General features: G+C 37.6%; 1 protein-coding gene across 3 annotated transcripts; it reads right to left on the reverse strand.

Moving 5' to 3' along the window:
• Positions 1–665: 665 nt before the first annotated feature.
• Positions 666–24638, reverse strand: trim2a (tripartite motif containing 2a). Of its 3 annotated transcripts, none has more exons than XM_004065960.4 (12): positions 14756–14995; positions 12003–12181; positions 9604–9841; positions 9312–9463; positions 9010–9190; positions 6978–7701; positions 5657–5760; positions 5016–5183; positions 4650–4818; positions 2644–2714; positions 2079–2219; positions 666–1940 (listed from the first exon to the last, which is right to left on the reverse strand). In XM_004065960.4, the coding sequence occupies exons 2-12, from the start codon at positions 12134–12136 to the stop codon at positions 1788–1790; spliced, it is 2235 nt and encodes a 744-aa protein (XP_004066008.1). In that variant the 5' UTR covers positions 12137–12181; positions 14756–14995; the 3' UTR covers positions 666–1787. The 3 variants fall into 3 exon arrangements, with proteins under 3 accessions (XP_004066008.1, XP_078800534.1, XP_078800533.1); XM_078944408.1 differs by lacking the exon at positions 14756–14995 and adding an exon at positions 24513–24638 and having other exon boundaries at positions 1643–1940; XM_078944407.1 differs by lacking the exon at positions 14756–14995 and adding an exon at positions 19599–19734 and having other exon boundaries at positions 1643–1940.
• Positions 24639–25404: the final 766 nt, after the last annotated feature.

The raw sequence follows: 25404 nt of genomic DNA on the forward strand, positions 1-25404 counted from the left end.
TTTAATTGCAGCAATAATTGGCATTTATCCAGAATAAACCAACAACTGAGAACATTGATCAACTGTGTAACATGAATCCCTCTTCCAAAAGATTTATTTTTTAAAAATACGTATTTCAAAGACAAATATGCAAAACTATTAACAAGAGTTACAGCTGATATCTAACATCAAACTGATTAACCCTTGTGCTATCTTAGGTGACCCCACCCTCACATTGACGTGTTCTCCTTACCATGAAAAAGGTGGAAAGATTTCATGTAATCCACCAGTGAAGATCACAAATCATTGAAAAAAAAAAGGTTCAGCGCACTGTCTCTAATGGGTCTAGATGACCCAACTCCCAATGTTAAAATGTCTAGGATAGCACAAGGGTTACGATGAACAATTTTGTTAACGAGATTCCACACGCCGAAAGAGGTTTGATATAACTTTTGTATTTATTATTCCTACCGCCATTGAAAGCAGCATCCCTGGTTTACGAAACACCTTGGAGATTGTCGCCCTCTGCTGTTCAGAAAGGTGTATTGACCTCTTCAGATTCGTTCCATGAACCGGTATACATTTTTACATTTGGGAAAAAAGAAACACTCACTTTTATGCTCGCAAGTTTGTGCAGGCCAAAGTACATTTTCATAGGAAACACATCTACAGAAAGTAGCCATAGCTGTTTTCTTTGGGCACTTTAATTTCACTTGGCGTTAAAATAAAAATAAATACATAAAATAAAACTTTTACAGGATTGTGTAGAAAATGAGGGACCAAAGTCAAAATTACAAATAGTGACAATTATGTGCTTAAAAGAAAATTATCCAAGTTTTCTAAAGCAGGAACCCAGATGCATTATTACAATTTTACTTGATGAACTTCATACTCCATCTTCTCCCTTTTCCTTTCGTGAAAACAGTTGCCAAAATATACACTTCCTAAGATCATGACGAACATACTGAAAACACAGATGTACAATGAAAAGAAGTAAAGGTGATTGAAGCTCTACCTCTAGTGTCGTTGCATACATTTTGTTGGGACCAAATCTCAGCATTTTTGCCAACATTTGCCCTTAGACTTAAAAAGGAAAACAAAGTGGATCATGAATAAAAATAAAAAATAAAAACATACAAATGGAAACAAATATTTTACATACAAACATTAACATAAACAGTTTTGTGGCGTAACTAAGGAGCTGTGTGTTGTATCTGACCCAAGAGCAGAAGAGGGTGGAATTGATTTCCCACACTATTGCCGTCTTAAGCATCATTCTTAGAATAATACCTCTAATGAACATTTTTGCAGTAATGGTAATGTCATACAAATTGTGCAAGATAATTTACGTCATGCTCAGAGATAGTCTTTTCATGCTCTAAAGCATGAAGGTGGCGCAATGTTTTCTGCTTTTGTGAACAGGCAAATTATCAGAACTTCCAATATTTCAACAAGATTCAACAGTTTTAATTACCGTGATTTACAATTTCTAGGGTGATAAGGTTCTCTTTAATCTCATTCCTCCTTAAAAAGCTGTTTCTTTCTATTTCCCAGTTTTCTGCATGGTGATAAAGTTGCTTTTTTTTAATCAGCATACGATAATTAGGATGTGAACAAATTTACATTAGTGCATCAATGATCAGCAAGCTGTGGGTGTCTGAGATTATTCATTACCTGGCATTATTCAGTTGTTTTTGGCACAAAAAGCCAAATATTAGAAGAAAAATCTAAGACGTTAAACAGTTTCCATATGAAGATGAGTGGTTGACTGTAGCACAGCACAGGTGGTTCATAGAGAATGACATGAGCTACTGCAGGTAGCGGTACACTTTGAAGCAGTGGTTGCCAGAATCGGCCACGACGACGTGTCCATCAGAAGTGAGCGCCAGCCCCTGCGGCCCGTACAGCGGGTCTGCTGATGTGTTGATGTAGGAGAGGAAAGAGCCGCTGCCATCAAACACCTGAGAGAGAAAGAAATAGTTTTGCTGCTGCTGCTGTATTTCAATCTTTGGAACATACTTAGTCACTCAGTTTTTTGGGTGTAAAGAAGTAAGCTGGGATACAAAACACACTGAGGTGGTAATATACTCTCCACAGACCTGTATCCTGCTGTTGCCCCAGTCTGCTACTATGATGTTTCCATTGGCATCCACTGAAACCCCTGTGGGGGCGTTGAACTGCCCATTGCCTTCACCATTGGACCCAAACTTCAGCAGGAATTCCCCTTCAGTGTTGAACACCTGCATTTAGATTTTTAAAGAAGCAACAAGTCAAGAGGTATGAAGATCTCACCTTTACACAGATTATTTAGTTACAACCCCAAATAATCTAGTTTGACACGATAGTATTTTATTTTGGATGTATACTTTAAAAGGAAACATCGGGCAAAAAAGAAATACAAGAAATATCAAAATAAGAAGACATTTTACTTTTCTTTAACCTCTTGAGACCTGGGGCCCTGTGACTACGAAATAAAAAAAGCGTATCAAAGCAAAGCTCGAACTGATCTTCATTTCTTTGCATTTTTTTGAAAATGCATAAGAGGCAGGATATCTATAATACAAATCCACAAAAATTACAGTTCGTTCACAGTTTATGTAGACCTTTAATTCCCATTTGGGTGACACTTGAGTCCCACTTTTTCCGTTCTGAAAGCATACCCACCTTGACAGAGTGGTTATGGAAATCGGTCACAATGATTTCATTGTTGTTATTGACGGCAGCAAAGTGAGGGCCTGGACCAGAGACAGAAAAACACCATAAACTCCACAGCCCTGTCAAATTCTCTATCGCTTTAAACAAACGTCACGTTTATGTTCAAGTTGGACTGTTAAATATCATGAATGGTGCAACGGTGTTGTTTTTTTCTTGTTTTGCACATTGGAAAGGATTACATTGTGCTGTTGTCAGAGTTTTCAGGCTAAGAGAGCATCCCTGATGATGGCAAAGACTTTTTTGTTAACGGGCCTCCACGTGCATGAAGGAAGTTAGCTCTTTATTTAAACTGGCTGGTAGCTTGGAACCTGGGTATCAGTCTGTTTAATCAAGTTTTAATTGTTCAAGATAAGATATTAAGGTCATCTTGATTCATACATAGGATTTTATTTGGGTTTTTTATGAGTTTTATTGGATTTTGCATCAAGTTGAAGATAGTACAAGTTTCTTTAAAGTTAAAACCAGAGGGCTTCCTTGCTTTACAATCGTAACACAAATTTCGTTTTATTTGTCTGCAAAAATTGTGAGTCTGTAGATGTTTTTGTGTTCTCTTATTCAGTTTTTCCCTTCCTTTAGGTCTATTTCTGCATGACCCTTCAGGATAGAACTGTTTCTTCCTTTATTTTCCTTTCATTCATTCCATTTTTGGAATCAGTTGAATGCCTTTCAGGGTCACATGACTGCTGGAGCCAACCCAGCTACTGTTGGCCAAAGGCAGGTTACACCCTGAACAGATTGCCAGCAGAACCACACAACCACACACACAATTTAGAATCATCAATGAAAATATGAAGCATGTTTTGGGATTGTGGGAGGAAGCCAGAGGGCTTGAAAAAAAACCCCCACATGTACTGGGAGAACATGCAAACTCCACACAGAAAGGACCCAGCTGGGATTCAAACCAGGGACTTCTCTCTGTGGAGCCAACGTGCAAACAGCTACCCCATTGTGCTCCCTTACAAAAGAAAACTATATTACAATATAGGGAAAAAAGTTATCATTTATAGGTCAACATGCCAGCAACTTAATCAAGTATTTCAAAATATGTTGCAGTTTATGGATGGACAACCTATTTCTGTTGATTGATTCCTATATGTTTAAAATCCATTGGTGCACAAACAAACTTTATTTAATAATTGTTTGTATCTTTGTTGAAATAGGTTTTGTTCGTTAGGCAGGAACTCCAACTCAGCTTTTGCAACCTACATTTTTTATCACAAAAAGATGGATGGACCACATTTGGCTGTGGGATATTTTATATGACTTAAATGCCGTTGACTGTAACACTAAATGATTTACATCATGTGTGATATAATATAACTATAGTATATCAGCTCATATATTGTTCAGTAAATTACAATATTTATACATAGTATATTTCCATATGTGAACATGGCAATAATTGCAGGATTGATAACTGATAATTGTCTCACTTCCATAAATGGAATATATCGTCAATACATTGTTGCTGAATATACAGAGATATATCTGATTGTTTTGTAAAGGCTGCCATTATTCTTTCAGTACATTAAAATAAGGCTATAGTTTCAGTTTGTCTTTGTTAGGTCCCCTGTTTTTCCTTCTTTACGTTCTGGCACACTTCTGTTTTTCTGTTGTGTTTTTGCTTGGTCATGTTTCTTTCTTTCTTCCTTTCTTTCAAGTAATAAATGTTTCTGCAAAGTCATCTTCAGCGGTCCTCCATACCTGACAAAAACACAACTGTTATCACTACACTAGTGTTCAGAAAATAACAAAATGGCTCCAGTATATAAACACAAAGAAAGCATAATCTGTTTGGGAAACTTAAGATGAAAACAATTTAATTCTGAATGACTTATTTAAAGATGTTTTGTTTCATCTAAAAACTTAGATACAAACCAAATAAGCAGACAGACACACAGTCTTGATGTTTGGGAAACTTTTACAGTTGCTACGGTTGACTGTGCTGCCTTTACCTGCAAACTGCTTGTCGCCATTTCCTCGGTTGCCAAACTTGGTAACTAGCTTCCCGTTGACCTGAAAGATGAAGACGCAGCAGGCTTTGTTGTCGACCACAATGATGTGTCCATTTTTGTCCACAGCCACGCCTTTAGGTCCCATAAGCTTCCCAGAGCCGATCTTATTCTGAAAGGAGAGACATGCATTCTGTGATGCATACATCTCCACGAGTTTTTGTTTTCATCATACACATAAAAACCTAGACATAGTAAATGTTCTTTTATTTCTATATTAATGAAATGTCGAAAAGCTGTGAGTCTTCATGACATGTTATCCCACTGAAATAAAAAATAAAAAAACAGTGAAGTTTGGGCATACTGTACCTTAAACTTGCCTTCACTTGAAAATATGCTGACCCATTTGTTATCATAGTCAGCGATGATGATGTCTCCATTTGGGTGCACGGCCACGCCCGTCGGCCGCTGCAGCTGACCTGGAGTCCTGCCCCGGACACCAAAGCGACTTTTGAACTGGCCATCATTTGAAAACATCTGAAATAAGAAACCCATCTGCATGAATACTTTCAGATTAAAAGATTAACTTTTAATCCAATTTTGCTATGTTACTACCTTCAAAACAAGAAAGAAAAGTAAGTTTGAAAGAAAAGAGCGCTGTGAAAGGATAACTATGTCTTAAAAAAAATCTAAATCCATGTTTAGGAACCATTACATTCACATCCTTGGAGTATTGTAGAGGATTACAGATCCCTCTCCATTGTTTTTGGCTCGAGTTTGGTCCAGATTTATTATCTGTCCCTCAGCCTTTTTACCGTCGGCAAAATGGCCTAGCAGATGTGTTTTGATATTATAATGTTCAGTTGTCAAATCCAAAACTACAGCTGGAATTTCTCAGACTGTAAGTTGCACCGCACCCTTAGAAAACCACAAGTGCAGGAGACTGCAGAGAAATCCCAGCATGCCATCTTTGGACGTAGTCCTTGTACTGTGGAAGCAGTATTTTGTACCTGAACACATTGGTTGTTGCTGTCTGCTATTAGCACCTTTCCCAGAGATGAGGCAGCCACTCCCTGCAGATTTGTGAATTCTCCTTTGTTTCTTCCTTTCGTGCCTGTAAAACATAAAGCACTGCTGTATTGGAACATCAATGTGAGACCTGTTGTCATGTTTTAATCAAGCTAGGAGCACATGATTACACAACAATTACAGATACTTTACAGGTTTTGAGTTGTTTAACTTTATCTTTTGATCTACATCTTTCCACACTTCTCTCAAAAATCTGCAGTCGAGAATGTTTTTTAGGTTTAGAAATAAGGAAGTTTTTATTATTATTAAAATGAGTCAAAATCCTTTTGCTCCAAACTTTTGACATAAAAACTTGATTTAAAACTCATATTGAACTGTGATTTTTGGTTCAGGGTGTTATTTTAGAGTTTAATAAATGTTGACAACTTAGACATTCACTGACATTAATTTGAAATCAAAAATTTAAATGCATGTTTTTTATGAGGGTTTATTAAGATGGGCCAACTTGTACTAAGATTAGATTTTTATTTTGTTCACATTTGTTCACTCATTACAGTTTTTTTGTCATAGTAAACAAAATGAATTACCCAAAGGACATAAAAACTCAGAAAATACAAACTAGCAAAAAAGATTTTTTTAGTGAACCATAACATTCAATTTGAAGTAATCCTATGTTTTTTAGGTTCTTTTTATTCCTTTGTGAATGGAACTCCTTGTTCTCACATTTTCATAGTGTTCTTGTTAAGTACAATTACATGCTGCATGGACCGATAATTTTACCATCTAGTTATTTTCTTCTCATGTTTAGTGTTCTTTTACCATTTTTATGCAACCTCCTTTTGTGGTGGAGTAGCCAAAGCTAGGAACTCTATAGGATGCAACCATTCTGGGTGCAAAATTAAAAGACAATGTAAAACAATTTACTCGCGAAACCGCAGTGATTTGTGTTTCACAAATGTCCAAGACATGCCTTGTAAAATCTGGATAGGAATTTGTTAGTGTTATATTGCCAAAAATGTCTAACATACTTTACGTACTTCACAAAACTCAACTGAGAAACGTTCAAAATAGGTTTGAGAGACACCAACTCTGATATTTTTTTTGGAAATGGTTGAAATTATAGAGGCGCTTTTTTATGGAGACTTAAATTACATTTAAAGGGAAACAAAGCGGTTCCTATAACACATTGGTTATGTGTCCCTGTGTTTTTTGAGTTATTGTTACACCTTAACTTACTGATGTTAAAGTTTAGTAGTTATTTTATTTTACATAAATAGGTGGGCTGTGAAATGTTCTTCTTACCAATTCTGAAGATGAGATCATCCTCAATAGGGTTCTCCTTTCTCCGTCCTGAGCTGTACATACTGGCTGGCCTCTTGATGGCCCTCTGCTTAATGTGTCCACTACCTGGAGACTTAAGCCTTTTCTTTGTCCCATCAGATTTTGGGCAGGCATCTATGGACTTGATGGCTTTAATTCTGAAGGGGCTTCCTTTGATGTGCTGGTTATACAGGCGCAGAGATAGGTTAAAAGTGCCCTCTTTTGCAGCAGTGAAAATGTACTCATAAGTGCCATTTTTGTTGTCCAGTATTTCTCCAATGTCCCTGCTGTTATCAGGTGGGGAGATTTCAGTAGTGATGAGTGCATTTCCCATCTTGCACAACTCCCCATCCTTGTCCTTGGTTGTTATGGTGATAGATGTGGGCACTCCCACCACACAGTGCCGTAAGCTTTCACCTGTTGCCACCGTTTCAGATGCCACAGCATTGGTGGTTACAATAGTTCCCAGATTGTGGATGGACTTCTTTAGTCCCTCTGTTTCCACAAGGAAGTCCAGTTGGTTATTCTCTTTAGGGTGCAGAGGCAGCTCCTGGCTGGCCAGCTCCATGAGACGCTCACCCATCTGCTTCTTCACCAGGAGCACCTCGGCCTCTGTGCCATGGTTCAGGGCTTGCTCTGTGAAGTTGCAGCTACTGTTAATGCCCTCCTGCCCCTGCAGCAGGGTATCCAGCTGGGCTTGAAGCACCTGCACAAGAACACACCAGTTGTATGCTGTTGGGTCTAACTAGTATAGTTTATGTACTTCATCACTAAATTTAATACTGTAATTATTTTATTTATAATTTATTATTAGAAACTAGTTGAATTTTCTTTAAGTCCACATCTTACAATTTAAAAAAAATGGGCACAGTGAGGCATATAGTATTTGTTAGTTACCGATTCTATAAATTGTCCTACTGAGAGGTCTGTAATGTTCATCATAATTACACTTCAACTGTGAGAAACAGAATGTAAAAAATACTCTAGGAAGTCCTCCTTTGCCACTTTAGCTATTTTCTTCCATGCAGATCTTCTCCAGAGCTGTGATGTTTTTGGGGCTGTTGTTGGACAATTCTGACTTTCATCTCCCTCTGAGGTCCAGAGTCTGGCTAGGTCACCCCAGATTCTTGAGATACTTTTTATGTAGCCACTCTTTTGTTCCCCGGCTGATGTGGTTGAGATCATTATCCTGTTGGAAGATCCAACCACTTTTCATCCTCAAAGCCATCACTGATGGAAGGAGGTCTTAGCCTAAAATCTCACCATACATGGTCCTATTCATCCTTTCCTTAATACAGATCCATCGTCCTAATCTGCAATGGGGTCTGTGAGAAACAGAATTCCTGTTTGTTTGCAGATGCTAAATTTCTATTTCCTGCTTCTTTATACAAATACGTTAGTCTAAATTATGCAATTCAACGTGATTTCCTGGATTTTTACGTTCTGTCTCTTAGTTGAAGTGTGATGACTTTAACAGACCTCTCTCATCTTTTTTAGAAGGAGAACTTAAATAATCTGTGACATTCAAACACTTTTGTGTATTAAACTATAAACAGGTTGTTGGACAAAGAGGAATTATGTAGACATAGATGCAATTGCAGCACATTTCATAAATCCTAGAAAACAATCAAAGCCCTACTGCATTCTACTGACACACCCAAATGTTACTGAGCACTAAACTGCATGATGCACTGGCTTCCCCCATGGGCACCGGAGTGGTCACGACACACTAGTTAGTGAGTTTTAAATCATTAGCTGCCCATGTGAATAAAATCCTAGAGGGACTGACAACGCTCTCCTATGCCAATAGGTAATTGGATGGTTGGTTGGGGTGATGCATATGCTACCTCAACTCCTCTTGAAAGTGGTTAACCACCTATCAAATGAGCAGTGTCCCCAATAAACAGGGTTAAGAAGACCTCAATAAACTAAAAATGAAACAGAGCTGGAACAGTCCCCACAAGAAACAATATAAACCCTGATCTAAATATCACAAATACTGTAAGTTCTTCACCTTCTGCTTGAGACCATAGTTGACCTCCAGCTCCATGAGAAGGACACTCTTGCGGACATTGAGAGTCTTCTGAAGCTCATCAAAGGTTGTGTGGATGTCATCCTCAATTAAGCTTTTCTGATTTGTCAGTTGTTGCAAAATCTCTGACAGCATGTGCAAAGCTGAGTCGATCTCTGGTAACCTGAAAGAAACACGCAGAGGTTAGATGTCATGCAACAAAGTCAGAAAAAAAAAGTAGGCCTGACTTTGATTCACACATGGCCAGTGAATACTGTGGTGCATTGAAACATGTCCATTTGTACCTCTTCTTGGCAACGTCAAGTTGGTCTTGTAATGAAGCCTTGTGTTGCTCAACGACATCCCTGAGAGGCACAGTAGGGTGTTCTCCGTGTTCGCCACTTGTGCACTCCTGACACATGGCTGTCTCACATGGAGGACAGTAAAACTCCATGACCTAGGTTAGAGGAAAAGAGGAGATTACAAAGCAAAAGTTTGCATTAAGTCTGGACTAGTACCAACGAATATACTAAATATGGAGAAACTTCTCGTATGTTTCAATTTGATTTTTAACTAATTGGAGGTAGTGGTTCTTACACTGCCTCCATGGTTGGGGCAAGACAGCAGTTGGCCTGTTGCAACACAGGCGATGTTGTTAAGAATGGTGTCCTCTTGGCTGCAGTTGTCTGGCGCCCGCTGCAGCACATCCATCAGGTTGGTGATGAAGAAGTTGCTCTGCAATGCCGCCACACCTTTTTCCGGCAGGATGGAGGTCTGGCGGCAAACCGGACACGACAAAGTGAGGCTGTGGGCCGGGATGTAGTTTTGCAGGCACCTAAAGGTGGGTGGAGAGAATACCAAAGAAAGCATGAACAAACAACAACTTAAATGTGTTTCTTTCCTTATTGTGAATGATCAGAAATTGAGGCTAATGAGCAACTTCACACCAAAGGTGAGCCAGCACAGAGTACGCGGCTAACTTTGAGTGTCAGAGCTGGTTGCTCCAACTTGCTTTACAAATCAAAGCAACCAAATACCTCAAACCAATGAAACCAGTTTTCATGTAGCCTCTGTCAGTGAGTGGGCAGACTATATGAGGGGAGATGCTGATTTAGCTGTTGAAGTTGTGTCAAGAGCACCAAGAGGGGCCTTCTGAGCTCTACTTTTCTTGTATTGAACTATTCTTGTGAAAGCCCATAGAAGGAGTGTACCTAGTGTTAGACTTACATTGGTGTCCTCTAAATGAAAGTCTATCACTGATTTGTACTTCTTATAGTTTGGTGAATGGTTTCCATAAACATCTATCTTGGACTTTTCAAATTTTATTCTTGCCCCGCAGCAAAAAAAAAACAGTCCTGTCTAACTATTGTTGTCCATCCATTTTCTATTATTATTCAACCATTATTGTTACAAAACCTTTTTTTTTAACTTACGACACATTTTGTCACTGCAAAGTTCAGTTCTTTCTTTTTCAGGTCCAATCTATTTATTTATTTGATTTATTATGCAGTTTTTGTGCATTATGGAACCTTATCCTGTTTTTTGTCAGTTCTTTGTAAAAAAGGACAGTGATTTTGTAAGCTCAGAGGTATAAAAAATATGTTCTAAGAGCCTTATTATATACACTAAAATAATCACATTTCAAATTAGGCTTTAAGATACAAGAATATGTTGCCATTTAAATAACTTTATGATCTAAATTGATTAAAAAGATTTTCTTATTTGCTTAGATTTCAATTTTACAGTTTTTCTCAGTCGCTTTAGTACAATTCTCAGATAAGAATCAAATTCCCAAAACTATTTGTTCAATCTTCACATCATGATGTCACTTGTGCACATCATATAAGCAGTTTCTCACTTCTTTGAACAAGTTGCATTTGCTTTGGTACATACATGCAAATGATAATGTACAATTCTCTGCTCTTTGCTACATTATCAATTGTTTATGTCATGTTGATCAAAATGTATTATATAGTTCACTGTGCAATAGTCTTACTCCTCAAAACACCTAGTCATTAGTTCATCGTATAAGTCATTAACTGCAAAATGGTTGACCAAGTTGTCATAATGTGACAAACATCTTTCGCTGCATTGCAAGAGAGGATATTCGCTGTGATGTGGATGAGAATTTGTGGCCTAATATACAGGAATGACAAGAGGTGTAGGAAGACCACACCAATTCCTACTGCACTGCCTGTACTGTTGTACAGAATATTGTCCTATCTTTTTTTCCCTTTGTGTTACTGTTTGCAGTGGGTTTTTTCTATGTTGGTATGACATGGTCTGTCAACAAATTACAATATGAACAATATAAGTGTAAATGTGAATCTTGTCCAGTCTCTTGCAATCAAACAAAAAAGGTTTAACTTCCATTTTACAATAATTGTCATCAAAACTTTAGCCATAGTTTACATCAGAACCTCCCTCTAAAGTACACAGTTATATTGACAACATGACTAAGTAATTTGACTGTCTTGTTCGTAGACAATGACACAAGGACTTGACATTCTGATGGCACTGACATGTTCAATGACATAAAGACATAGTTTTCAGAGATGAACTAAAGATTTTGAGCAAGTTACAGGCTTTTGCAAGAAATCCATAGTGTTTTGCTGTTTGTACAAATTGTTATGAGAAATGCACACACGTATTTGCAAACTTCAATTCTGATCTGAGAATTGTACTAAAGCGACTGAGAAAAACTTTAATATCAAATTACAGATGCACTCTGGTAGAGTGAGTTTTGAAACATTTGGAGCACAGGGGTGATGCAAAATGCAACCAGAGTAAAGGGAACATCTGAGCACATCAACAGTTTCTCCTTTTGTGTCAAAAACAAAAAGCAGTCAACGTAAGAGGATGAGACAAACAGCAAAGCTAACGCCACGTCCTGAGGTATTAACACCCACATTAACTCCAGAATAATGTTTAAATCCCCCAAAAATGTAGAAGAATCCTCCCTGTAAAACATGTCAGAGCTCAGTGACTCCACTCACCTCTCACAGAAAGTGTGCAGGCAGGGCAGGACTTTGGGGTTTTCGTAGCGGTCCAGACATATGCTGCAGATCAGGAACTGCTTGTCAATTTGGCGGAAAACAGGACTGGGAATAGAGGAGATTTCACTGGCCATCCTAAAACTCGGACATAAGAATGCCTCTTCTTCTTATCCTGCACCCTAAAGAGTGACACGGGAAAGAAAAGACGTGAGGAAAAAGCTGAAAGGCAGAACTCACGATCAAAGGGTGATCATGTCATGGAGATGAGTGATGTGAGTGATGAAGATCAGGTTATAAAATTAAAAGAAAACACTATCTTGCTTTAGTCTCTGATTGAATGCAAATAAGTGAACCAGGATACAACTGAAGGCTTTAATCTAGCTGTGGTGCTGACTCACAACAACAGTTTTGTCTAAAGTGATCACAATCTGCACCAAAGTCACAAAAATGGTACATTTTTTAAATAAAAACGCTAAAAACAACCACAACATTTTGAAATCAGTTTTTTTCCCTTACAACAAGGAGTTAGCAAAATAATTTCAAACTGTTTTTCTGGTTTTGTGGTAAAATACTTTTTGTACTTTAAAGGTTCATTAAAAAAGAAAACTTTGAGATGTTTGACATCTTAAAGTAAATGTGTCTAATTAAAAACTGAAGAAATTTACAAAATGTTTCTCAAAAATACCTTACAATTTGCTTTTTTTAATTAAAAAAAAAATCATATTTCTTGAAACGGAGAACTATTACTATTGTATCATGTAAAACGTTCTTTCTCTTCCTTTATAAAGATTATACTGAGCCCCTAAAGGGACATAAAAGTTATAAATGAGGACTGGTTTCTTGTGCACACAAGAATCTAACTGGTGGGAATAGCAGTAGTTGTTCAAAGCTGGTGTATCCCATGTGCCGAAACAAACCACATGACATGAACTTGTTAAGTTTTCATCATGCAGAAAAACATTCCTTCCTTTTAGCCACCTGTGCACTTTTTGTCAAAATCTTTTTTTAAAAAGCTGTTAAAATTGTACTTTAATGTAGATTCCCTTGCGTATGTGTTTTTATACAATAATGCAGATTAAATACAGTCAGATTGAAATAAATTATACATATTTCCACTAACTGGATATTTTGCAGCATCTTAGACTGTTACTTCAAATAGGTTGTCTTGAAATGCTATAAATTTACTATGCTGTCTTTTATGCTGTCTTCTCCTGATGTCTGCAAAATATATTACGTGTGCATTTTTTTCACTTCTAAAAAGGTTCAAGAGTTGATAAAGGCTTGCTTCAAATATCCAAAATTTAATTTAAAAAATATATTTTTCATTAAAAACAGTTATTTGGATCATAAATTGACTTATTTTTATGATAAAATTGAGACATTGAAGCTACACTTTAATAAAAACAGATGTAGACTTATTCTGTTGTAATGAAAGATGAGAACAATCATAACTGTTAACAGCAAAATCTTCGTGACAAATCATTTTACAGTGTGTCAGTGTTCAGACAGCATTGGTCTAATAATATTGAAAGAATATATTTTATAAAGTCATAGCTGTACCCCCTTGGCTTGCTTTTTGTCAAAGTTTTAGAAATGAGGTCATTTGTGCCCTGAGAAACAGTAAGATACTGTTTACCTCTTCACTGCATTGTCTGGAGACGTCTTTGAAATTGATGCAAAAAAAGTCGAATTATTGACTATTTCACCAAAAAGGGATCATTTGACATAGATCAAACAGATTTCCATCAAACTTACTATAAAAAAAGCACACAATCTTATACAGTAGCGGACAGGTGAGACTTAAATGCTTTTTTGAAACAGGTTTCTGATCTTAGGTCTTTGTCTGATCCCACACAGCAGCCAGCACAGCAGGCAAGCAGCCATAGCCTGTAAGCTGAGTTTTTGTCATAAAGCCTTTAAGCCATACATATTTGATGATAAAGGAAAAGCAATGCACTCTGTTCAGCAAATTAGACGCATGGATTAGTCCTTAACATTGAAACATCCGAGTTTTAACTGAGCAAGCATCACATCCATCTTGGTCTCCAGTTTTACTCTGAAAAGTCTTTTTTTGTTTGTTTTTGTGAGAATGGCTTTCCAGCAACTCTGTCTGTCAGCTAGCAGAGGTGCAGAAAGTGTGTCAGTGCTTTTATTGTCTCTTCACATTAATACTATGGGGGGAGAAACAAAAACAGGCCACCTCTGCCACTGAAAGGAACCCCTCAGGGAATGTTCATCCTTCTTCTCTGCATGTCTCTTCATACTTCATACTTTATACTATTTCTGTTTAGAACTTGATGTTTTAGTCGGCTTGGCAGTGGGGAAAAGGAAATATTTAGTGATGCACTGCAGTGATACTTAGAAAATGCAAGAAATGCAGTTAGAGCAGAAAGAAAAGATGATCAAAACCTTATCGAAAAACTATCAAACATGGAGATGATAGCATTAAAAAATCCCAGATTTTTACTGCAGAGGAGCAGAACCTGAAACGCAACCCCAGTTGTTGGAATAAAAATCCAAAATCCTGCAGGCAGCCACAACAGAGGAGCACAATGTTGCAGCAGCCACACCAAGCTTCACTCTTACATAACCAGAGCTGCACCAGCTAAGCGGAATAATTCCTTATGGACTGAGTCGTCCTCTGACATGCAGAGGGAGGCACGCCTAACACAGAGATTTGCAGCTTTTATCATAAAAAAAACGTGGTTAACTAAAAACAGGAAACAGGAACAACCATTCAGAATAGGACTTACAGAGCTGTTTTTATAGACAGATCAACAGGCATCGTCCACCCCAGAACATAGCCGTAAACAGTAGTGGATCCAGTGAATGACAGGGGTTCTCCATTCGCGCTGTGAACACGCCTCTGAAGTCACAACAATGTATCTCGACCCCATCAGCAGTGACGACTCAAACATGAGATTCCAGGCTGTGTGGGAGCAAGAGAGCTTCCCACAGTGTTTCTGCACACACGTGAGCAAAGATAGAGAGGGGAGGGGGGTGGGTGATGGAGCCAGATTGTGTTTCAGCTTTACATCATATTCTCCTGCTCCTCCCCATTTCCCCTCCTCTTCCTCCTCATCATTTCCTTTCCTCTCATCCATTTGGATTCCTGGCTCAGCCTGTCTCCTCTCTCTGAAGTAACTGCAGAGCCTCACAGTAAAAGTGCAACGCATCCAAACTCTGTGAGTGATGGGTGGTGGGTGATGTAAGAAATGAAAAAAACAAAACAAAAAAACCCCCCCACAGCATTTGAAGGGCACCTCCACAGCCAATAGGGATGAAACTGTGGTCTTTCTGAGTGCAGCTGCATGTGAAAGCTGCTGAGTCACTGTGCCAATGTGAGCATCACTACAGATGAGCAGAAGAAGCACTGGAAAGCAGGAACACAGCAGCTTTCACAGCCCAAAAAATATTTTCTATTGCCAGAAGTGAAATTACATTTCCTGATTCAAAAAATACGTTTTCAGCAGATTAAAAGAACATTTTCATCCAACACACACAGGAAAGTTTAAAGCAGTAAGAAGCTTCTGGCTGTTTGATCCCTTCCTGTCCATTCATTTGACATTTTCAAACAGGGGATGTGTTGCACTCATCCAGCAATGAATCCATCAGAGGAATAGCTCGTTTGAGATGTTTTGGAGATAAATGCAGGGAGGCCGATTGAGATGGCTTGGACACATTAAGAGGAGAGACAGAGATTGTGATGGAATTCATGGCTGCGAAGGTTGGAAGTATCAGGAAAAAGACCTAAAGGAGGACCAAAGAGGGAAGAAGGACATGAGGGTGTGAGTGAGGAGAATGCAGAGGAGATGAGATTTTCAGTTTTGTAGAGGTTGTCCGTCATAGAAGTTGTTCGGTGTTCATTTAGATCTTAATCTGTACTAGAAAAATTGGTACTGCAGAAATACTAAATCAAAAAAATATTTGACTTAAAAAATAAATATTAATGGTAATTCAATTAAACGTTAAACTAAAATTGTTCTCAGTTTTTCTTGATGGTTTTGCTGTCTCAAAATTGAGCTTTTGTAATGTAGCAGTGGTGGCAACTACAAGGGACTCCCAGAGAAAAAGATATTCACTTATTTAAAATATTTTAGCAACATATATATGATGAATCAGCAGACTAAAGGGCAAAGCTCAGAGCACATCAAGTCTTTACAAACAAGCCAAATGCAACAAAGAAATCAAAAGAATTTATTATTTTCTAAGATAAATTTAATGTTTTTATGAAAAAAAAAAACAAAGGAAATCTGTACTCAATTATTCTGGAGGTCACAATCCCTTCAGGTACATGTAAAAACGATTGACAGTGGCTTTTTTTTATTTGGTTAATGCAAATATTCCAGCCTCATTTTCCATTGCCAGAGCACTCCTCTTCTGTAACAAATACAAACTAGCGGATCTTATTTTCAGGTTTAAAAGAGAAGAAAATTAGGAATTTACACTCATTCTGGTGCTCTTCAAAGCCCGATTAAAAATAAATAAATAAAAATCTACCATAGAGGAAATAATGTAAAGACATTATCAGTTTAATGAATAAATGATCTATTTTCTTTAGTGTGCTGTTTTCCTCAATTATAATTAGAAAATGTAAAGTTAATCAAAGCTGGGCCTTGGTGTTTTCAGGTTCTCAGGAACTTTACTTAAATAAAATGAAAGCACATTTTTTAAAGGTTGAGTAAAGCAAAATGAAAAGAACAACAACAGCTCAGGGGCAGAGACTGACACACTGACCTAACCTGTTTAGGTGCTTTACACGCACATCAATACCCTTCAAGCTTTAGGAGAACCCAAAAAGAGATGGTAAGATAATACCTGGAAAAATTTGTTAAAGATGGTAGGTAAATGTAATTTTTTTTTACAAGTTTTATGTATTTCTTTCCTGCTTTATTTTCAATATTGTTTTAAAAGAGTCTTTTATTTTTTGTCAAACTTCCTGAATTTGCACTGCCTTAAGCTTAACGTTTAAACTGAGTGGTGGAGACACAAAGAGCAACATCAGAGAAACAAGCCATGTTTCAATATCTGCAGCAACAGCGGTGAACAGCTCCTTTGTGTGGGTTCACCTGTGCATCATTGAGCTTTTTATGCTTTATGCATTTATCACAATATTTTGCAGTTTTGCAATAGTTATTATTTCCAGCTGTTTTTTTTCCCTCCTAACAATGATCCACCTCTACAACTTTTTAAAAATTGATTCAAGTTCAGCTTTGGTGAGATCTGAGACATGCATAGACATCTCTTTTTGTTATAAAAAAATGTTTGCACAGACTTGATAAAAAAATCCAAAGTAGAGCTGCGAAGGACAAAGCAACAATACACACAAGTTTTTGCTTAATCTACTTTGTAAAGTAAGCAATTTGTCTTATCAAGGGTCATTATTTAGCCGTTACTCATGTCTTATCTCCTAGTGTACCAGTTTGTCTTCAGTTGTCAGTTTGGCTGTGCGTGAAAGTCAGTTGATTAACAAGAAATTACAGGGTATTTCAACATTATGGAAGAAAACGTCTTAGTTGTGTAACAGCTCATTAAGCCGTGTTAAGAGCTCAAATTCAACTTAATAAAGTAGAGATAAAATAACTAATGGCCAAAGTCATGATCCATATTAATAATGATTTAAGCATGAATTTGTGTGACTTTGTTTTAACTTATGGTTTTCTGTAATTAATTAAGCAAACTTAGAATGACGTTCACGCTTCTTGATAAAAAAAAACAGGAGTTTCTCTGATTTATCATATTGGATTTTGGGACAAAATTTGCTAACAGGCCTCAAAACATTCAAGCTGAAGCTGCATATTTACCACAGAGTGCCGAGTCATGGTCCAGTTTGACGCTAACCTATTGTGATTTCACTCATGACAAAAGAGTGTGATCGCTTTTTCTGTCATCTGCATGAGCTTTATGATGAAAAAGTCTGTTACAGTCCCAACACATACAAGTTTTGGAGCTTCATGACTGCTGTAAAAGTCACAGAGGCTCCAGCTTATCTGCCTGGTTTTTGCTCTCGTTTGCTTTGTCTAAAAAGGGATTTCCCATGCTGATTCTTAAGACCTAGTTTTCCAGGAGACCCTTGTCTACTTGCTCCTGATTAGCTGGATGAGGTAGTTTAAGATCTTAGTTGACAAAACATGCAGGGAGGTCACTATCAAGGGTTAGACACTACTGGTATAAAGAGCACCACAATCAGGAGCAGTGAACTTACACCAGTAATTGATCCATCTGCCTCTAAAACTGAATTAATGTTTTTATAATGATGGCTGACTGGGTTTACTGTAAAGTCTGTTATCCAGAGCCTTTTTTTAATTTCATCATCTCCACCAAAACTGTCAAACTGAGGTGACCCAGCAGGCGACCCTGGTCATGACACCATTTCACCGTGTTATGGGAGCAGGAGCCACAGCCTTGAGAAGAAGTAAGCAGAGGCTCAATGTAATCTAAAGTATCAGAATGATAAGAGATTACAGTGGCAGAGCATACTTTTGGTCTGAAAATATCATCAAATCACATTTTGCTCCTTACTCGTTACCCAAAAAAATAAACTGCAGTTTCCAGCTTTTATTTAGGAAGTTTAAGACACACCTCATGGTGGAAAAAAACAATAAGACCTGTGTAGCCACCAATAGAACTTCCTTTGTCTCCTCAGTCCCCTTTCCTAATGTTTGTCTGATTGTATTACATGCCTCAGAGAATAAAATGGCACAAAGAGTGAATAGAAACCCTGAGTCAGTGCGTAAGTCGGCTATCTGTCAACCGTGCACTCTGGGGGCAGATGATAAGGCAGCGTCCTGCATGTGTGTATGTGGGAAAGAGAGCATGCTCAGAAGCAGAAGCCTTCAGATGTGCAGCTGTAAGAACAATGGAAACTGACCATGCTTGCACATCTGTCAACCAGAACTCAGAGAGCTTGAAACGACATTTCTAGCTGTTGATTTAGCTACTATTCAATCATCTTGATGATGCAACAAGAAAAAAAACCATTAAAGCTTCTGCTTAATAGTACTTGCAAACATAGATGTGTAATTTTTACATTATAATTTATGATCAGGGCTGTTTTATTGACCTGTTACAGGTGCTTTTGTGCATTTATTTCCATCAGACAGAATGAATCAGGTGCACCTAAACTGATCAGTCATGCAAAGTTTAATGATGCAGCAAATGAGACTGCATACATCATTAACTTTACTACATTTGAAAGTCTTTTTTTATATTGCAAGTGATCATATGCTGGCCTCATCTTTTGTAGCTACGAAACAAGTGTAGACAGTGTAAAAACACACATCTTTCATAACAGATGAACCGATACCAGTGAGTGTTACATACAGGAAAGGAAGAAAAAAAAGTTCACAAACAATGATAACAAGGACTTTTTTGGAGCACAAATGACATGCTAAAGTCAGCAAACACCTGAGATTTGGTAGTACACTGGAAAAATCCATCTTTTAAACTCTTAGCTCACAAGACTTCAAAGGAAAAACCTAAAACTTTACACATCTTATTTTTGTAATTTTTTCCACATACAATAGCCTTTTTCCACCGATCTAATAGATTCTTTCTTTTAATTGGAAAAGATCCTCATCTCTAATTGCAACTTACTTGAACCCCATGGTTGCTTCTGGAAGGGAAAGTAAACATTGATTAGTTACTTAATCCTGTATGATGTGCTGCGGTGCGAGTGCAGTCAGAGATGCATGTGAAAGGTCTGAGCTGTTACAGTAATCCAAACAGACTGTCAGGGAGTCACTGAGCAGCCAGAGGCGAAGGGGAGGGTCCTAAGGTGGAGTACAAGCAAACCAGGCACCAATAGGAGGCTGGAGGAGGCTGACTTTCAAGCATGCACTGCTCTTTAACCCCAGAGAGGGCAGAAGTCCCGAAGGCCTGATAGGCACGGAAGAGGAGCAGATAAGAAACACAAAGTCCACGTCCGCACTTTGGCATTTTCTGTATTTAAAATGTTATCAGTGCAAATTTAAAACGGTCCTAAGTTTTTTCTGGCGGCTCTGCTTTCCTCTAAGGTGGCTGGGAAAGGCAAAAGAGAATCATTTTGCAGCCTAAACCACTAGGTTATTCCTAAAACAAGTGCCACAACAATTTACTGATAGACTGGAAATTTCTAATGAAGAAAGTCAAGACAAATGATCAAAAATACAACAAAAAAATCTAAAATACATCGCTGGCTGTAAATTATCTGGAATATGTTTGCAAATAATGTGAAACCCCATATCCGCCATTCCAATCTGCTTGTGTAAGCGTGTTGTTGTTTAGTATTTTGATGCCTAAGGGGATTCCATGCACTCAAGTATGGCAGGTAAGGTGAAAAACAAAAAACAGAAAAATCCTCTAGGAAATGCAGAAAACTGTAACCCCCTTGATGTCTATTGATGCAAAATGGGCATCAAAACAATTCTGCTCATAATTTACCTTTATTTAGCATCCACCAAGTAAAATTCTTTTTTTCATGCATGGAGATAAATTTAGACATCAAGGGGATAAAGACTTCTGGAAAAGCTGCAAATGAAAACTTTATACTTTTTTCCTGACTGTGAAAATGCTATAATTATTAGCAGAGAGAATAGGATCTGTGAATAACATAATTTGTGAATGTATTTTTTTACACTATCTCTAAATATTTGTGAGCTTCAAAAAACACCTGGAAGGGAAATGAACTGCTGTTCCAACTCCAGACACCAGGCTGCCCCTGTTGTTTGCACATTTTCACAGTTTAGCTTGGCAGGAGGAACAACACACACAGATACGCACACAACTGCATGCAAACCCTCACACAGCACCAGCATTTAGTCTCCAGAGAGTTTCCCCGTCTCTTGACGTTTTATTGGCAGGCTGCAAACAGTGTTTTCCAGTGATTATCTGAATGCATCTGTTTTCTCTGTGTTCATAGTTAAGTGGATTACGGCTGTGTTTGAACACAGGAATAATGGAATTTGATTTTCCTTTTTCCATTAATATTCGGGCTGTTTGCTGCTCAAAGGTAGAAGCTAATGAGAGGAACCACAAAAGGACCCATTTTACAGGAGAACGTGTCCTTTTGTTTTTATTGAGTTTAAACAGATAGTTTTTTAGCATTAACATTCTCTAATAAGCATAATTTGTGCAGTATGACTATCATTTTTTACCTTGTAAAAGTTTTCTTCTTATTTTTTAAAGTGCAATTTTGTTCACAGAATATAGTCGAGCTAAAAATGATTCTTTCCCTGAATTAAGAGAATACAGTTTGTTGTCGTCTGATCCGTTTACTGTAAGGTTTTGCTACATACCCTTCACAGACTTGAGTAATAATTTAAGCCGATAATACCACTTTTATCCCACATCATATTTCAGCAACAGACTGATTCAAAGAGACATTTCTGGTTTTTGTTTAGCTCGGTCTTACATCTTTAAATGAACCATAGGTCCCCAAAATGTTACATTTCTAAAGACCTTTTTCTAACAGTGTTTCACAATTTCAGGTTAGATTTTTTTGTGCCTAGTTTTGTTAAGTTCAGTTTACAAGTTAAGCGAGTAATTAAGAGTAATTATTATACTAAAATAGACACTCAGGAGAGAAAATGACTCTTAACTGTCCATTAGGTGGTGAAATGCACTCTTTTAGGTTTCGGCCTTGGAATAAGTATAGTTGGTCTTTAACATGACCGAATCATAAGTGAAAAATCTCACTGATAGCAGCAAACTGGTGCTGGTGAAACTTTGACCCAAAAATTCAACAGGTTAGAGTCTTTCCAATAAGCTTCAAAATAATCTGTTTTTTGTGTATGTTTTTCCATTTTCTAACAAAATATTTCTGGGGTGTTGTCCAAGTTTTGATCCAAATCCGTCTAATAAATTAAATAAACTCTCTTTTCTAATTTCGCTCCAATATATATTATTAGTTTGGTCAAAATCAGCGGCGGAGCTAGAACATTTTATATTGGAGGCGAGAGGAGGATCACAAGAGTACAGATGGGTGGCAAATGAGAACAGCAGCGTGGACGGCCATTACAAATGAAAGGATCCAAAATACTCATCTCAAACAGTTTAATTATTGGTATTATTAATATTACAGCCGCAGTTATTTTAGTTGAGATCCTCTTACTAATGCTTAAAGGAGCTTGCATCGATGATTTTTCAAACTTGTCAATCTTCTTCTTTCTCTTTCGGCTTTTCCCATCAGGGGTCGCCACAGCGAATTAACCTTTCATTTTGTGGATGAGTCGCATGGTTATCTTGGCAATGTTTTACGCCGGATGCCCTTCCTGACGCAACCCTCTCAATTTAGCCGGGCTTGGGACTGGCACAGAAGTAGAGAAGGGAAACTTGTCAATAATTTAGCTAATTTTCACTCAAAAATTGGGCGAGCCCTGTAAGTCTGCCCCTGGTAGACATGTAAAGAGACAGATTCCAAACAATTGCTTCATTCAGGGAAAAATGACAAGAAACTGCTAAAGCAAAAAAGAGAAAGAAACATGTCAGTGAAAGTGAAGGTAAAACACAAGGAGCCTTGGTGAAGCACTAAATGTTATCAAAATCATTTCATTTTTTGAGCATTTTGTTGTTCTAATGAGTTGAAAGGTAACTCCACAAATAAACCTCTAGCTCCCCGTCTCATCCTCTGCAGCTGAAAGTGACAAAGTTAAACAAAGTTCACTGATGATCGAGCTTCAAACTCATCAGATGGAGGGCCGATGGTCCTGGAAGGTGAGTGTCGCAGTGCAGCACTTCAGAACAGTGTGTCTAAAGGCTCTTTAGCCTGAATACCACAACTAGTCAGCGAGCAATGAAAAAACCCGCCAATCATGTTAATTAACTGCTGCAGGGTAGCACACTCCCAAACAAGTATTGACTTTGTTCAGAGGCAGTAACTCTGGTTTATAAAGCACAGTGTCCTCTGTACTACAATGCCAGTGTAGTATATATGCAGTTTAGAAAAAATCTAAGAAGCCCTTATAAACGTTGAAAATACAACAAATGTCATTTCTTATCCCAGGTACAAGCAGCCAGGTGCTGTTAAGCTCTTCCTGAATAAATTATCTGCTGGTGTGTTGATTTCAATTTTAGAAAAACTGTTCTGTGAGATTTGCTGCTCTTCAGCCTTTAGGAGTTTGATGACATGATGTTAGAGAAAATATTATTTAAAGTAGGTTTTAAAAAGAAAATATTACGCATCATTAATGGTTCTTTGGCTCTGATGCCAACCACAATAAAGATTTTTATACTAACTACATTTTACATCCACAGCATATTCTAAACTTTTGGGACATATTCTGCAAACATTTTATTATAACAATAAACAATATTTTCCAAAATATGACTGTTTCCCTGCTAAAATGATCCTAAAACATTTTTATGTTGCAGGTTTTTTTAAACTAAATTCGTTTTAATTGAGATCAGCATTAGCAAGGATATAGCTGCTGTCAGTAAGTTAACCTTATAGTTATTGGTTAATTCAGTGTACTGTGTGTTCTTTATTTACAAAAAAAGCGTCATATGCTCACTTTGCATTTAACACAAAACAAGCAGAAGACATGAGTGCATGCTAACGCACAGCAAGTGGGAATCACTGGATCAGCTGAGAGAAATCAGCTGTGTCATTTCATCAATGTGTCCTTCACATTCACACAGCTCTACCTCTGACACTCTTACAAGCTAGAGACTGAAATGACCCATTAGTGTGGAAAAGGCTGTCTGAATATAAATATTATGTCAACCATGTGATCCTATATGAGCTAAAAAAAATAAAAATGAATAGATCAGTCTGATTGCTCAACCTGGGTAAAAAAAACTGGAATAAAAAAGAACTTTGACTCACTCACAGGAAGCGGAACCCAAACAACAGTTATACACAAGAAAAATGTCTCTCGAGACACTCAGCCATTTGAACTATTTTCACAATCAGTGTATGGATAAGCTCACATAGCTACAGCTGTAAGAGCAGCTCAGGGACTGCAGTGGTGGGAGAGGTATGCAGCTCAGTCACATCACTTTCTGCAGGATCACTCGCTGTACTGAGGGGCCTGTCATATAACAACAACTGTAATCAGAGCGCAGAGAGACTCTGATCATCAGTGAATGGAGGTTAGCAGGATCACAGCATCCACCAATGGATGACAAATGAAGTTGAGAAGTGATATGAAACATGATTTAAATGCTTAAACAAAGTCATGCAAATAATTCTTTGGTTTGGACATTTGCTGATCTGAGCTTTTACCTGGGATATGAATAACAGACTTTTTAATAATAGAATTCTGCAACTCTTGCATATATAATCTATTTGCATTTGTATGAATAATATAGGTTACATTGAAGGTGGAAATTACATTTCTTATTCTTAGTTTTGCCACTTTTTATAAAAAAAAGAAAAATCCGAGTTGCCTCAAACACTAAACTGAGCCATGCACGCTGGATACAAAGATGTAGTGGCAGCGTCATTTATTTTAAGTCACCAGTCAGACCACTGATTACATTCAACAACCTTTGATGATAGAAAACAAGAAGAATGCAGATGATTCTACTAACCTTCACGTAATCCTCCTGCACATTAGCTACATTGACGCATGAGCATGAATCACAGGACTGCGAAGAGCAAACATTGCTGGGTCTCTGCTCCGTCCAAAGATGTGCGGCTCCACTCTGCGGCTGGGCTGGAAAGAGCTCAACCTCACTTCCACCTCCTTATTAAAGAGGCAGACAAAAAAAATAAAAAATAAAAAGCTGAAGGCGCCTGAGAGGTGGGAGGGTTTAGCTCGTTCATAATTCATACGTTCATATAAAAATAGTTTGGATGCTTCTAGATTATTAATGTGGGATTATGTCATACCGTATGCTGTCGGTCTTGAAAGACCTCTTGACAAACACATTTAAATATTTATGTTGGCAAAAAGTTTAATTTAATCCAATTAGAAATATATCATTTAACTTTGGGTTTGCCCGCTAAAATAGAATTGTAATCTCACTGGGTCCATTTGTTATGAACTAACTAAAGGGTTAAAGGCAGATCACTGAACTGGAAATTCATTATTGAAAAACATCACTTCACTTGCTCACCAGCCATTCCTTTAGTACTGAACATGTGTTATATATGCAATATTTATGCACACATTTCTTCATTCTCTTTTAAATTATAACAATTTTAGTACAACATCTGTACTAAGCATGTTATTATGTAAAGTGTTGTGTGAACTCCAGTTCATAAAGAGGTTCCAGCGGGATTTACAGAGCACAAACTAAAGCTGCTGTTCCAGGTCAGGCTGCTCCCTATGTATGAGGCACAACTCTGTCAGAGCAAATCTATATGATGGAGCAGTCAATCCGGATATAAAGGGTGGATCATGTTTTGTTTTTTTTACAGTTTAAGCTTTATTGTATGCATTGTATCAGAGTTGGGGTAAGAGCCCAGGAATAAAAGCTA

Source organism: Oryzias latipes, chromosome 1 (assembly GCF_053564925.1).
Source record: "Oryzias latipes strain Hd-rR chromosome 1, Olatipes_Hd-rR_3.1".
Lineage (NCBI taxonomy): Eukaryota > Metazoa > Chordata > Actinopteri > Beloniformes > Adrianichthyidae > Oryzias > Oryzias latipes.

Excerpts from the sequence above, each read along its gene's own strand:
- trim2a (XM_004065960.4), bottom strand. The coding sequence starts at position 12,136 with ATGGCCAGTGAAATCTCCTCTATTCCCAGTCCTGTTTTCCGCCAAATT. Across the intron at positions 9,464-9,603 it reads GCCCCAACCATGGAGGCAGT|GTCATGGAGTTTTACTGTCC; the intron begins GTAAGAACCACT and ends CCTCTAACCTAG. Across the intron at positions 7,702-9,009 it reads ACTATGGTCTCAAGCAGAAG|GTGCTTCAAGCCCAGCTGGA; the intron begins GTGAAGAACTTA and ends GTTCTTGTGCAG.